This window comes from Xyrauchen texanus, chromosome 15, assembly GCF_025860055.1.
Source record: "Xyrauchen texanus isolate HMW12.3.18 chromosome 15, RBS_HiC_50CHRs, whole genome shotgun sequence".
NCBI classification, from domain to species: domain Eukaryota; kingdom Metazoa; phylum Chordata; class Actinopteri; order Cypriniformes; family Catostomidae; genus Xyrauchen; species Xyrauchen texanus.
This window is the reverse complement of record NC_068290.1, coordinates 1,417,844-1,431,591: the sequence shown is the minus strand read 5'-3', so window position 1 is coordinate 1,431,591 and position 13,748 is coordinate 1,417,844. Positions and strand designations below refer to the sequence as shown.

General features: G+C 43.6%; 1 protein-coding gene across 2 annotated transcripts in view; it reads right to left on the bottom strand.

The window, feature by feature from the left end:
• Window positions 1-13,748, bottom strand: part of znrf2b (zinc and ring finger 2b) — a 55,793-nt gene that overhangs the window by 20,308 nt on the left and 21,737 nt on the right. For both annotated transcript variants that reach the window (XM_052143739.1, XM_052143738.1), the window contains exon 2: window positions 2,517-2,612. In XM_052143739.1, the coding sequence (XP_051999699.1) occupies window positions 2,517-2,612 (96 nt within the window). The remainder of the gene's footprint in view (window positions 1-2,516; window positions 2,613-13,748) is intronic.

Genomic DNA, 13,748 nt, shown 5'->3' with positions numbered 1-13,748 from the left:
CGCGAAAGCCTATCAGCATTGAGATTGTCCGAATGTCACTGACGTAGTAGCAGAAGAAATCTGGAAAAATGGATGAAACGATTGTTGTAGCGGTGTGTGTGTGTGGGCACCCGGAATTTTGCGACACAACGTCATACATGTGCAGAGACCGGACGGAAAAATGACGTTGCTTGGAGGAAAGTGAGCGAGGAAGTTGGGCGTGAAAATATGCGCGTCTACTTGATTCCAGCTATTGGTCGTGCTTTACTATGAACCACGTTGTAGAAGCCCCGCCTCCTGTCCTTTTCCGGAAGAGAAGCGGGAATACTTGCACATGGGGTAACCTCCTCGTGTTCGCTATAATGTGGTTCTCGCTCTCGGTGGGGCGTGTGGTGAGTGACTCCAGTCAGGTCTCCTTAGCAACCAAATTGGCCCGGTTGCTAGGGAGGGTAGAGTCACATGGGGTAACCTCCTCGTGGTCGCTATAATGTGGTTCTCGCTCTCGGTGGGGCGTGTGGTGAGTCGTGCGTGGATGCTGCGGAGAATAGCGTGAAGTTTCCACGGTAACGCGTTCAACAAGTCACGTGACAAAATGCGCGGATTGACGGTCTCAGACGCGGAGGCAACTGAGATTCGTCCTCCAACACCCGGATTGAGGTGAGTCACTACACCACCACGAGGACTTGGAGCGCATTGGGAATTGGGCGTTACAAATTGGGTAGAAAAACAAAACCCGGCACACTTGGACATCCAAGACATCGGCGTGACATCCATGAAAGCTGCACAATTGATTACACTGAAATCGAGGTATGATGTTACACGAGTTTAATCAAAATGATTGCGCTCCCTTCCTCCATCGCGATCGGTTTGAGACTCGCTTGCGGGATAAACAAACAAAATACACGGAAAAACATGCCTTTAAATTCATAATGTGTATACATTATAAAACAGAGAAAACAGCAGTAAAATGCACCTGATGCAGAAACCGGTCATTAATGAACGATGTACTTAATTTGATCTTCTTTGAAGTGCTTGTAAAATTCTCTCCAGCGCTGGACAACGTGCGTCGCATCTTGTGGGCCAAACCACGGATAAAGTCTAGCGCCGCCCCTGGTTTAGAATATCTATAGCTCACTGTGTGGAACTAATGCATAGTGTACACTACACACTTTTCGCTCGCTAGGGATTTTGAAAAACACAAACACGTCATTTAGTGTTGCTTCTATGACACATGTGGACTCGTGCTCTTCAGGACTTGTACCCGCTCCTATATTCTGCATATGCAGCACTCAATCAGTCGAGCTCATAGACTGTAATAAAAGATGGGCGACGCCCCTTCGCTCTTTTCCATTGGTGAGAACTGAAGCCGCCAGTGTCCCGATATGGCGCTGACATCTTGGGACTTGAGTCTGCGCAGTTGCGATTTCGGGACCAGACCTGCGCAGTAGTGAGCAGGAAGTAAAGCCGCGAAATCAAGGCCCCGCCCTCACTCTCGCTGAATCAATCGCAAGCACACGCCCCTGCACTTTTGACTTTTGACGGTGTGAAATAATTAATTATAGAAATTTAGATATTAAATTTAAAGCTCCAATCTCCTCAGTCCTCCAAAGATCCCGAAAAAAGTCAGTTGGTGCTTCAGTGACTACTTCACTCAGAGAACCTGTCAATCACAGCTGTCAATCATGATGTCACAGCAGCATTTTTATAGCATCAAATAACTAAAACAAACTTATTTTGAAAACAAACACTTGAAATGACATCAACGTGATAGAAACGACAGTAAATGACAGAAACTATCTTTGGAAAAAAGATGTGAAGTGTAATTTAATTGTTTAGTTGGTCTCACGTCCCGTTGAATAACATGGGGAGGCGGGGTTTATGACCTATACTAGGACCAGCCACTGGGGGGCGATCGAGACGTTTTGGCTTCACTTTTGAGGGCTTGTGCGGCACACTTGGTGTGACGCTTTTATCCAAAGCGAATTACAGTACCACTTATTACAGGGACAATCCCCCCGGAGCAACCTGGAGTTAAGTGCCTTACTCAAGGACACAATGGTGGTGACTGTGGGATCAAACCAGCAACCTCCTGATTACCGGTTATGTGCTTTAGCCCACTAAGCCACCACCACTCCATCTCATCTCTTGATTTCATATACTTTAATACTTTCACTCAAGTCTGTTTTTGGCTAGTTACTTTGGCTAGTAAAGTCTGTATTACCCGTTGGCTTTATGCAAACCAATGATGTAATTCTAACATGAAATATTAGAGCGGAGCATCAATGCATGACATATAACACAAAAATATAACCGCAACAAACTCTCACGCCCTTGTTCTGAGCAGCCATGTATAACTATAAACCAGAGCGCAGTGAAACGTGGCTGCCAGGTCGTAACATGCCTTGAGAAAACAGCAGGCGGTGACAATTACAGCTCAACATGAATTACACCCAAACACAACGACTTCCTTTCCACTGTTGCTGCATCACACTTGAAGAAGGCAGTAGTACATACTACAACAACACAAGCAGTCTCACCGTTGTAGGTCACTCGAGGTTTAGTCAAGCACATGACGAGATGAAGGTCCATTTCATCTGAAGAGATGAACTTTGAGCAGACGGGGCACTTGAAACCTGAGGGGAGAATAAAGCAAATAAAACATGAGCTCAGGGTGCAAAATGTGATTTGTTTGTGTGTTTAATTGTGTAAATGTGCCTGAATCACAATTCTGATGCTATACATGCTAAACACGGACAGAGAGAACGTTTAAACACACTTGACTTGTTCGAATGACCTTAACAACATGGATGTAAAGGCTTAAACGTCCACGCATGACATATATACATTGTGTCTATGTATTGTTTTGCAAGAAATGTAGTTATAGTGTCCTGAACACATGGGAGCTCCAATTCGGTCCCACGTCAGTTTTTAAACAAGGCTTATAAAACATTGAAACTTAACATATAGGCCACATAACGTTTGTCTTGGCGAACGTTCCTTTTCTGGTGATTATTATAATTAAATACAACTTTTTTGGACGCGTTAACCTCGTACCACCCAGTGCACACATGCGAGGACGTTGTACTTTGGCTTCACTATACCAACGCAATAATTCATTTAATTTAAACCGACTGATCTCAGTTCAGAAGACTCTGTGCTGTCATTGAAGGGTTAAACTTTGGACGTACAGAGTCATGTGACCAAACATCATGGCGCCGATCACAGCGGAGTTTGTCTTTGGGAGAAACACCAACAAAACTACATCTGATAAGAAACCATTTACACTGAAACCTGTTTGAGTCGAACGATTAGAGTCTCTACTTTCATCCGATATGACATTTTAAACATTTGAGCGATTTATCGCGAAACGGCACGCTGTTAAACACAATGTGCACTAGTGTGTACAATAGCACAGTGAGAAACAAATGTGTCTTTCAGAGGCTTTATATGGAGTTAGGATGATAATAAGGTGCATTTCTACCTGTTCTGAGATCAGTGCAGACAGACAGCACACTGGAGGTTAAGTCATGCACTAAATAGGGAGCAAGGGAGCATTCTATAGCTCTCCTATAACTGTTCTGAGACCAGTGCGGACAGACAGCACACTGGAGGTTAAGTCATGCACTAAATAGGGAGCAAGGGAGCATTCTATAGCTCTCTATAACTGTTCTGAGACCAGTGCAGACAGACAGCACACTGGAGGTTAAGTCATGCACTAAATAGGGAGCAAGGGAGCATCCTATAGCTCTCTATAACTGTTCTGAGACCAGTGTAGACAGACAGCACACTGGAGGTTAACTCATGCACTAAATAGGGAGCAAGGGAGCATTCTATAGCTCACTATAACTGTTCTGAGACCAGTGCAGACAGACAGCACACTGGAGGTTAAGTAATGCACTAAATAGGGAGCAAGGGAGCATCCTATAGCTCTCTATAACTGTTCTGAGACCAGTGCGGACAGACAGCACACTGGAGGTTAAGTCATGCACTAAATAGGGAGCAAGGGAGCATCCTATAGCTCTCCTATAACTGTTCTGAGACCAGTGCAGACAGACAGCACACTGGAGGTTAAGTAATGCACTAAATAGGGAGCAAGGGAGCATCCTATAGCTCTCTATAACTGTTCTGAGACCAGTGCGGACAGACAGCACACTGGAGGTTAAGTCATGCACTAAATAGGGAGCAAGGGAGCATCCTATAGCTCTCCTATAACTGTTCTGAGACCAGTGCGGACAGACAGCACACTGGAGGTTAAGTCATGCACTAAATAGGGAGCAAGGGAGCATTCTATAGCTCTCTATAACTGTTCTGAGACCAGTGCAGACAGACAGCACACTGGAGGTTAAGTAATGCACTAAATAGGGAGCAAGGGAGCATCCTATAGCTCTCCAATAACTGTTCTGAGACCAGTGCAGACAGACAGCACACTGGAGGTTAAGTCATGCACTAAATAGGGAGCAAGGGAGCATCCTATAGCTCTCCTATAACTGTTCTGAGACCAGTGCAGACAGACAGCACACTGGAGGTTAAGTCATGCACTAAATAGGGAGCAAGGGAGCATCCTATAGCTCTCCTATAACTGTTCTGAGACCAGTGCAGACAGACAGCACACTGGAGGTTAAGTAATGCACTAAATAGGGAGCAAGGGATCATCCTATAGCTCTCCTATAACTGATCTGAGACCAGTGCAGACAGACAGCACACTGGAGGTTAAGTAATGCACTAAATAGGGAGCAAGGGATCATCCTATAGCTCTCCTATAACTGATCTGACACCAGTGCAGACAGACAGCACACTGGAGGTTAAGTCATGCACTAAATAGGGAGCAAGGGAGCATCCTATAGCTCTCCTATAACTGTTCTGAGACCAGTGCAGACAGACAGCACACTGGAGGTTAAGTAATGCACTAAATAGGGAGCAAGGGAGCATCCTATAGCTCTCCAATAACTGTTCTGAGACCAGTGCAGACAGACAGCACACTGGAGGTTAAGTCATGCACTAAATAGGGAGCAAGGGAGCATCCTATAGCTCTCCTATAACTGTTCTGAGACCAGTGCAGACAGACAGCACACTGGAGGTTAAGTCATGCACTAAATAGGGAGCAAGGGAGCATCCTATAGCTCTCCTATAACTGTTCTGAGACCAGTGCAGACAGACAGCACACTGGAGGTTAAGTCATGCACTAAATAGGGAGCAAGGGAGCATCCTATAGCTCTCTATAACTGTTCTGACACCAGTGCAGACAGACAGCACACTGGAGGTTAAGTCATGCACTAAATAGGGAGCAAGGGAGCATCCTATAGCTCTCCTATAACTGTTCTGAGACCAGTGCAGACAGACAGCACACTGGAGGTTAAGTCATGCACTAAATAGGGAGCAAGGGAGCATCCTATAGCTCTCTATAACTGTTCTGAGACCAGTGTAGACAGACAGCACACTGGAGGTTAAGTCATGCACTAAATAGGGAGCAAGGGAGCATCCTACAGCTCTCCTATAACTGTTCTGAGACCAGTGCAGACAGACTGCACACTGGAGGTTAAGTCATGCACTAAATAGGGAACATCCTATAGCTCTCCTATAACTGTTCTGAGACCAGTGGATGGAGGTTGGGTCACTGATGATGATCATTGGTCAGGATCATGTTATTGTGCTATTAATATCCTCATCATAGATTCAATATTGCATTTGTTATTGGCTCTGGGTTTTACGATGCTGATGCACTAACAGACTGTGTGTGTGTGTGTGTGTGTGTGTGTGTGTTTTATAAGACAATAGAGCTGGTGACTAAGACCAAAATGTTACATCATATATGAGTATTTCATGGTAACAGTTATAACATTGATTATAGTAATGCCTATTTTTGGAAACCTGTCTCAGGCAATCTTATCAAATGAGTAGGCCTAATCTATGCATAAGTGTTAATTTTATAATTAATCACGAGACACTCAAAGGCTGCGTTCTTTCCATGAAATTGCCTGGAAAACTTTAAAGCATGTCTCTCTGGGACAGACACAGGAGCGTGATAAAGAGCTCAAGATGTGGAAGTGTGTGCATGTGTGTTAATGTTAATCCCTCAGTAAGGAGTATTCCTACTTGCGCACAGTTGTAAACTCATAAAACGGCAGATTATCGGTTCATAAATGCTTACTTTTGCCCTGTTCCTCATGCAATGCTATCTTGTGACATATAAACACTTTTACTACAGCGCATGACTTGTTTTAACTACATTTGCAAGCTTTTACAGGTGCGATGAAATTGCGCAATAGCTCAGAGTCCACTGGTGAACCCAATGTGTCATAGAAGCAACGTGAAATGACTTGGTTTGTATATCATCTCACATTTGCTTTTTATGACACTATCGGTTAGGTTTAGGTTGAAGGATTAGGGTAGGGAGCTGGGAAAAAAAATATAAATATATGGGAGAACATTTAACTCGCTTTTAGCGCCACACAGTGGACACATTAGAACTGCTGCGAAACATGCAAGGAACCACGTAATATCATTTCGCAAAAAATGTTGCACGTAATTGTTAAGAGAACAGGCTGAATGTACCAGGGTTTTTACAGGGTACATTCGGGTGTCTGGCGGGTGTCTTCATGGAAAACACTTGTGGCAGGGCGGAGGATATTAGGCTAATTAAGCCTCCGAGAGGGATTAACTCTTTCCCCGCCAAACACAGAATTTTCCGTGTATCCATGTTTTAGGTGTTATACGGTAAGGAAGACCCGCACGCATGTTTTGAAAGAGTACGCAACTCTTTGATCAAAGAAACAGACTGCGATCGTCTCAAACATGAAGAAGTGGAGTATTGAGAAGATCAAAATATCAGACATAAACATGCCTTTTTATCAGCTTTTTGTCTGAAATGTTGTTTTTGACAAAACCGACCTCTGTTCAAGTGGCAATAAAAAAAGAACAAATGAAGATAAAATAAAATCGTTTTTTTTGCCTAAAAGCAGAGGCCCAGATCTTTATTGTGATATATAGCATCTTCATATATTCATGGAAGAAAATATTCTGCGGGCCATTAAAATTTAGCGAAAATCGTCAAAAACCCTGGCGGTGGCTGGCAACTTTTTTTTTAAAAACGCTGGCGGGGAAAGAGTTAAGGTCGACTGCAGAGGATTGTGCGAGAGAGAGAGAGATCATTAACGGACATGTCCATCGGGTGTGTTTGTCTTTTGTTTCAGTTTATTATTAAAATATTATTTATGTTGAAAAGCCGGTTCTCGCTTCCTCCTTTCCATTGACTGCTTTACACTGGTGCCGAAGCCCGGGAAGGAGGAGAGATACGCCGTAGTAGAGTTCTCGCCACTACTGTCCACCCAAACGGAGCAGCCGCGGCCATCTGCCGGGGGACGAGGAGCCCAGCCGCCTGGAAGTGGACGACAAGGGGAGAAGGGGCTCCTAACCGACCGCCTGGAGCGATCAGGGCCGCTGCCAGGGGCGAAGGAGTCGCCTACCGGCCGCTGAAACGCGGCGGGGTTTGAGACTGCCGACCACGAGCGGGGAGGGGCTCGCTGCCGACCGCCTGGAGCGGGAGAACCGCTGCCAGGGGCGGGGGAGACCCCTTCTGTTCCCCGAGAACGCGGTAGGGCGTTCCGTCCGCCAGGGGCTGGAGGACTGCCTCCGATCCGCCCGGAAAGGCGCGGCTGTCGTCCGATAGAGGGTGGAGGAGTGGCCGAGGAACAAGCTGCGGCGTATCGGAGAACTGGAGAGTAAGAGTTTGTTTTTTTTCATCTCTCTCTCTCTCTCTCTCTCTCTCTCTCACTGCCGCTCTGCGTTGGCCTTTTCCCTCTCTTTTAAATTTTACAGTGGATTTTTTTGGGGGGGGGGGGTGGTTTACTACAACATGAAGTAACCCCCCCCTCCCCTTGTCCCCTCCTTCGTCCAGGTAGACGGGGATGACCTGCCGGCAGACGGGGCTTAGGGCACGCCCTCCCCCAGGGAAAGGGGGGGGGGTGTACGTCATGCTGGGGGCTCCCCAGCCTGAGAGAACGAGGGAGGAATGTGGCAGGGCGGAGGGCGGGTGATCCTACACACCCGGTCCCGTATTAGGCTAATCAAGCCTCCGTGAGGGATAAAGGTCGACTGCAGAGGATCGTGCGGGAGAGAGAGATCGTTTATGGACATGTCCGTCATGTGTGTGTTTATGTTTGTGTGTTTTTGTTTTGAGTTTAATTAAATATTATTTATATTGACAAGCCGGTTCTCGCCTCCTCCTCAACTCCCATCTTAACCCCCTTACACCACTAACAAGCGTTGCGCTCGGTGGACTGTCATTTGTAACTGCAAATCTCGCCGATAATAATAAATTCCGTTGTCGAATAGTCGCCTGATTTCATTTAATGTAACATGAGGCAGCCTAAATACCTACAAATTGTGTCGTTGTGATTTAATGTGCCGAGTAACGTCATTTACCCTGTCCGATATTCAAATCAGTGCGACACACTTTCCAAAAGGCGCTCCAAAATTGTCGATATTCCTTCGAGATAAGAAATTAAATTCTTACGTCCAGCTGTTGTTATATTTACATGTATATTTTGTTTTTTTTCGCCGGAGCACTACCCAAGTCTTCTCCTCCCATCTACCAGCGATGCTTGATTCAACGTCCCGCGTCTACTAGCTGCGCAGATATCAACAGCGTGACTGGGTTGCCAGGTTGAGGCCACCAATGGGTTGAAATGTGTTTGATTGTGTGAGTAGGATGCGTTTCATACAAGATCTGGCAACTGGACAACCATGGAATAATATATTGATGTGATTATTCAAATAACGAGGCTTGGGCCATACAAATTACGGGAGTTTCCCCTGAGAAATAACAAAAGGGGAGGGGGGGGGAGATGGGTGTGAAATACGGGAGTGTTGACAGGTATGCATGCATCATTGATGAGATCAATCTTATGTGGAAAATAACACTAAAATGACAACAACAATACAATGTGTGTGTGTGTGTGTGTGTATTTTTTGATCAGTATGGTTCCACCTCCGCCTCATTTTGAGCCAGGAAACACCCCGTGTACTGTATGCTACTTTGGATACGAAAGCCGTAATTAGAGAAGAGTCAGAGAGCAAGACGGTTTGTAAATCTGACAGTGAGTAAGTCCATGTCAGCTGAAGTGTTCGGGAATAATGTGGCGACTATGACATGGAGTCATTCTTCACTGGAGTCTGAATGGACACTGAATGATATGATTGACTGGCTTATGACAGCCTCGACTCGTGATGACCTTGAATTTTGCGGTGACATGCATTGAGGGTGTTTTGCATAAATGAGCTATTAAGAAAGAGAGGCTGTGTATGACAGCGTGTGACATCGCTAACAACCAATCAAAGGACTATTGAGCCGCACACATAATGAACAAGTCATTATTGCGCAATGCACATTAAGAATATCTGTTGTGCTGTTTGATGGAGATTTACTCGAGTTTGTTGTCTGATACACCAGAACCTCTTAATGCACAGAGTAAAATAGCTCTGGCTCTTGAACCCTTAGCCTACAGGCTAGCTGCATGGGTTAGCGTCCGATCTACCGCATGGGTCTGATGCTTCGGCACTTTTTGAGGGTATTCACTGTATTCGCTAACCTAACCCTAACTTAATATCAACATCTCTAAAGAAGTTGCAAATGCATATGTTTGGGTGCCAAACACTCGTGCGCATGGCGAGCTCAGAGATCACAACAAATGACGTCACTGAAACAGATTTAAGGCAACCGTTGTGTTCTTGGCAACGTTAGTCTATTGGTTACATGGATCTTGAATAGAGATCCATTGGCCAGCTCGTTCCATGGAAGTGTCCGATGGCCGTTTGGAGACGCCAGTGAGCCCTTTGATCTGGACTGATTGACAGCTCCAGCTCGAGGAATGGGAGGCCATCACTAACAACGTTTCTATCCAAGGACTTTTAGTGAAAAAAGTTTTAGCACATCAAAATAAAGCTGATGGAAACGTACATTATCGCTAAAATGACGACATAATATTTTTCCGTTTAACTCTAGCGCATAAACTCTATGTTGATACTTCAAATGTCCCGAAAAACTGGTTTGGAAACACTTTTTGTCGATAAAATTGGCATTATCAGAAAAACGTGAATGAAAGCTTTAGAATGGACCAATCAGAGCGGAGTATGCTCTCTGAAAGGCGGAGTTTAGAATGAAAGCTTTAGAACGGACCAATCAGAGCAGAGTATGCTCTCTGAAAGGAGGAGTTTAGAATGAACGCTTTAGAACGGACCAATCAGAGCAGAGTATGCTCTCTGAAAGGAGGAGTTTAGAATGAACGCTTTAGAACGGACCAATCAGAGCAGAGTATGCTCTCTGAAAGGAGTTGTTTAGAATGAAAGCTTTAGAACGGACCAATCAGAGCAGAGTATGCTCTCTGAAAGGAGGAGTTTAGAATGAACGCTTTAGAACGGACCAATCAGAGCAGAGTAGGCTCTCTGAAAGGAGGAGTTTAGAATGAACGCTTTAGAACGGACCAATCAGAGCAGAGTATGCTCTCTGAAAGGAGTTGTTTAGAATGAAAGCTTTAGAACGGACCAATCAGAGCAGAGTATGCTCTCTGAAAGGAGGAGTTTCGAATGAATCCTGTAGAACGGATCATTGAACGAGTCGTTTTTGACACTGGGGAATAAAGTCAATGCTGCAACTTAAAGTGTTTTTTTGACCTTGGATGCATGTAAATCCATTTAAAACAAAATTAGGCACGTTTAAAAACTATAATAGGTGCACTTTAAAGAAAAGGAGGAACGAATCGACATTCATTTTTGAGGTAATCAACAATATTCCTTTGATTGACAGGTTGAGTAATGACCCCAAACTGATTCTCAGAACTGTTGTGGTTGAGTACAGTAGGGAAAAACAATGTTGAAGGCAAACAATTAAATGAAAATGACCATTAAATTAAATTAAAATGGGTTAGTCCCATTAAAACCATACCAGTTTGTCAAGTCGGACTGAAAAAAAGCTGTTCTGAAAAATAAAATAAAAAACATAGTTGACATTATTGAGTGACATGAATAGAACAGAACATTTGGTGGAATTGGTTAGAAGCACACAATACAAGCCTGTGTGATCCGATTTCTCAGAACAATAGCAGTCAGTGTGGCTATTCTTGGTCTAGGGTAGAATGAGTCAATGCTGTTCACCTGCGCCAAGTACACAAAACCGGTTTAAACAGCGGACAAAGACAGAGACGAAACTCTACGCCTCCCCCGCCTGCTTTCCTTTCATCTGGACCAACGTTTAACGACAACTGTTACACGCTGTATGACACTCACTGAGCATTATTTACTGTAAGCTATTATCGCCGGAGGGATCCACGAGAGCAACCGGCCTAAACACAACACATTCCCGAGTAATAGGAGCAGTTATCCCTGCTGCTGAATCGGCCATCAAACCCATCACCTCCGTATCACAGCGGAGAGAACAATAACCATAAAGAAACCCAACAGAGAGGACGTAAACATTCAGGCAGCACGCCAAAGCCGTCGTCGTGTTATGTTCATCTCGTTTAAACATCTGTTTTCATGCTAAAACTAATTCATGCTGTTCTGAGCATATTGCGAAATACGTTTTGGCAAGCTATTAAAAATGATGGGGCCAGAACGGTCAAGGAAGCAGTTCAGATCTTTCTGGAAGATTGGATGAGTTTAATGCAAGAACACGTTCTTTATGAACGCCACTTAAAAGTGCAATCGGTGCTCAAGTGCTAGCCGGTTGCCAGAGTTTAGCACTCAAATCACAATCCGAGTCCAGCGGAGATTATATGGATCTACAAAACACCCTTAAAACGGATAAAAAGTTAAAGAATATAAAAGTACGCCAACCTTAGAATTGCAAATAGGTTTATGCTTAAAACACATCAAATTAATAATTTTACATGAACGTGACAGAAACAATACTCTTATATTAAATATTAGTGGTATATATTTGGCAACCGGCTGGTAAATGTTCAGATTTCACTCTACGCACCACAAAAAGGCGCCGTTTACAGAAATGCCGGTTTTCTTAAAGAGACAGTACCGGTTTTTAGCACGTGCTCAACAAATATAATGTATGAAATATAATAACTTATTTATTGATTGAACACATATAGTTCATTTTTAAAAAGCCATAATGTGACCAAAATGGTTAAAAAAGTAATAAAATATAATTAGTAAAATGTATGTTTTCCTAATGTACCTAATTGAAAGGTCCTCTGTATAATTAACAGCATTAGCTGGGAGAATATTTCATGTGTAAGCAAAAGGGACATTATAGCCTAGATTAATCGAAAACCCGGGATCGAAAGCGAGTTGCATAACTGCGGCAGGTGTGTCACATGCATCTACAGTAGAGCTCGACCGATTTATCGGCAGGCCGATATTATCGGCCGATATTAGGCATTTTCCAAACTATCGGTATCGGCGTTTAAAATGGCCGATAAATGAATATAAAAAATAAAAAACGGACGAACCACCCTTCAACCATGTCATGAGTGTTGGAGTTGTATAGTTTGTCCACCAGAGGGCACTCTACACCGTCCCTGTTGGCAACACTCGTGTATAACGCGCCACACATCCTGCAATCTGCTGATCCAGCCAGAGTCGGGCAGAGAGAATCAGTTATCCGCGAGTGAGATCATCGGTGAAGTGTGTTCATGCCATGGTGAGTTGGTCACATACATTGCTTGAATAACAATTAAAAGAACATCCCCATCAGTTCTCTTAACTCAAATAAGCATGACAAAATTTGTGACTATCAACGCCAGTTTTGCTGCTGTTAAATAAGCCGAGAGTGAAGCGGAATTAGCTAGTAATAATTACGTTACGTTGTTACAGTGTAGTTGACTGACTGTCCTTTTAACTTTTGACGATGTGACTGAAGTATTTCTTTAATAGCGCGTGACAGTTATAGCAATGAGACATATCATCTCTCCTTGGCCTGTTATATTGAAAATGTATGTTTTACAATTTGCAGTATGACGTTATCCATTGCTAAATTATGGCTCATCATAGACTAGCTAACCACAAAGCTAGCTAATGCCACTATCATCAGTGGAAGACCGCTAACGTTAACAGTAATGAGCTTGGAAACCACAACAAACTTTTTCTGCCTAAATAAAGTAATGATTATTACTGTATTTATAACTAGCATATCTCTAGTTACAGTCCCTGCATTGTAAAATGTAAGTTAGACTTGCGAGGAGTGAACATTTAGACAGAGAAAAAGTATCAAACGTATCTTGTGCATAAAAGACAAAGTTAGCTTTTCTTTTACATGATGTGTGTGAATCCAACGACGCCAAGTGTGTGTTGCAGACTGTCGTTCAGCCGCAGCATTAACGAGTCACATAATGGATTTAGAATCGCTAAATAATGGGTTTTAGAAGGCAGGCAGCAACTGATGATTGAAAATGGTTTGATGTAGCTTGATGAAAAGAATTTAAAAAGTGCAGGTAAAGGGATAAGCAAGCTGACATTGTAATTATAAGGTAGCTTATAAGGCAATGTAGGGAGTGGGACTAATTATTACAATACACACACACACAAACATTTAGGAATGACCTTTATCTTGTTTAATGATAATATAAATTATGATGATATATCTAGTAATAATGTCATCATTATTTTTTGTAATGAAACACAACACCAACCGTTTCACCAGACTGTCAGTTTTGGCAAGGCAGTACCTCTCCTGTCCACCCTCCTCTGTGGCGAGCGAAAGAGTGTTCAGCACCATAGGGAATATTTATGAGGATAGGCGAAGCTCTTTGAAAGGAGATAAT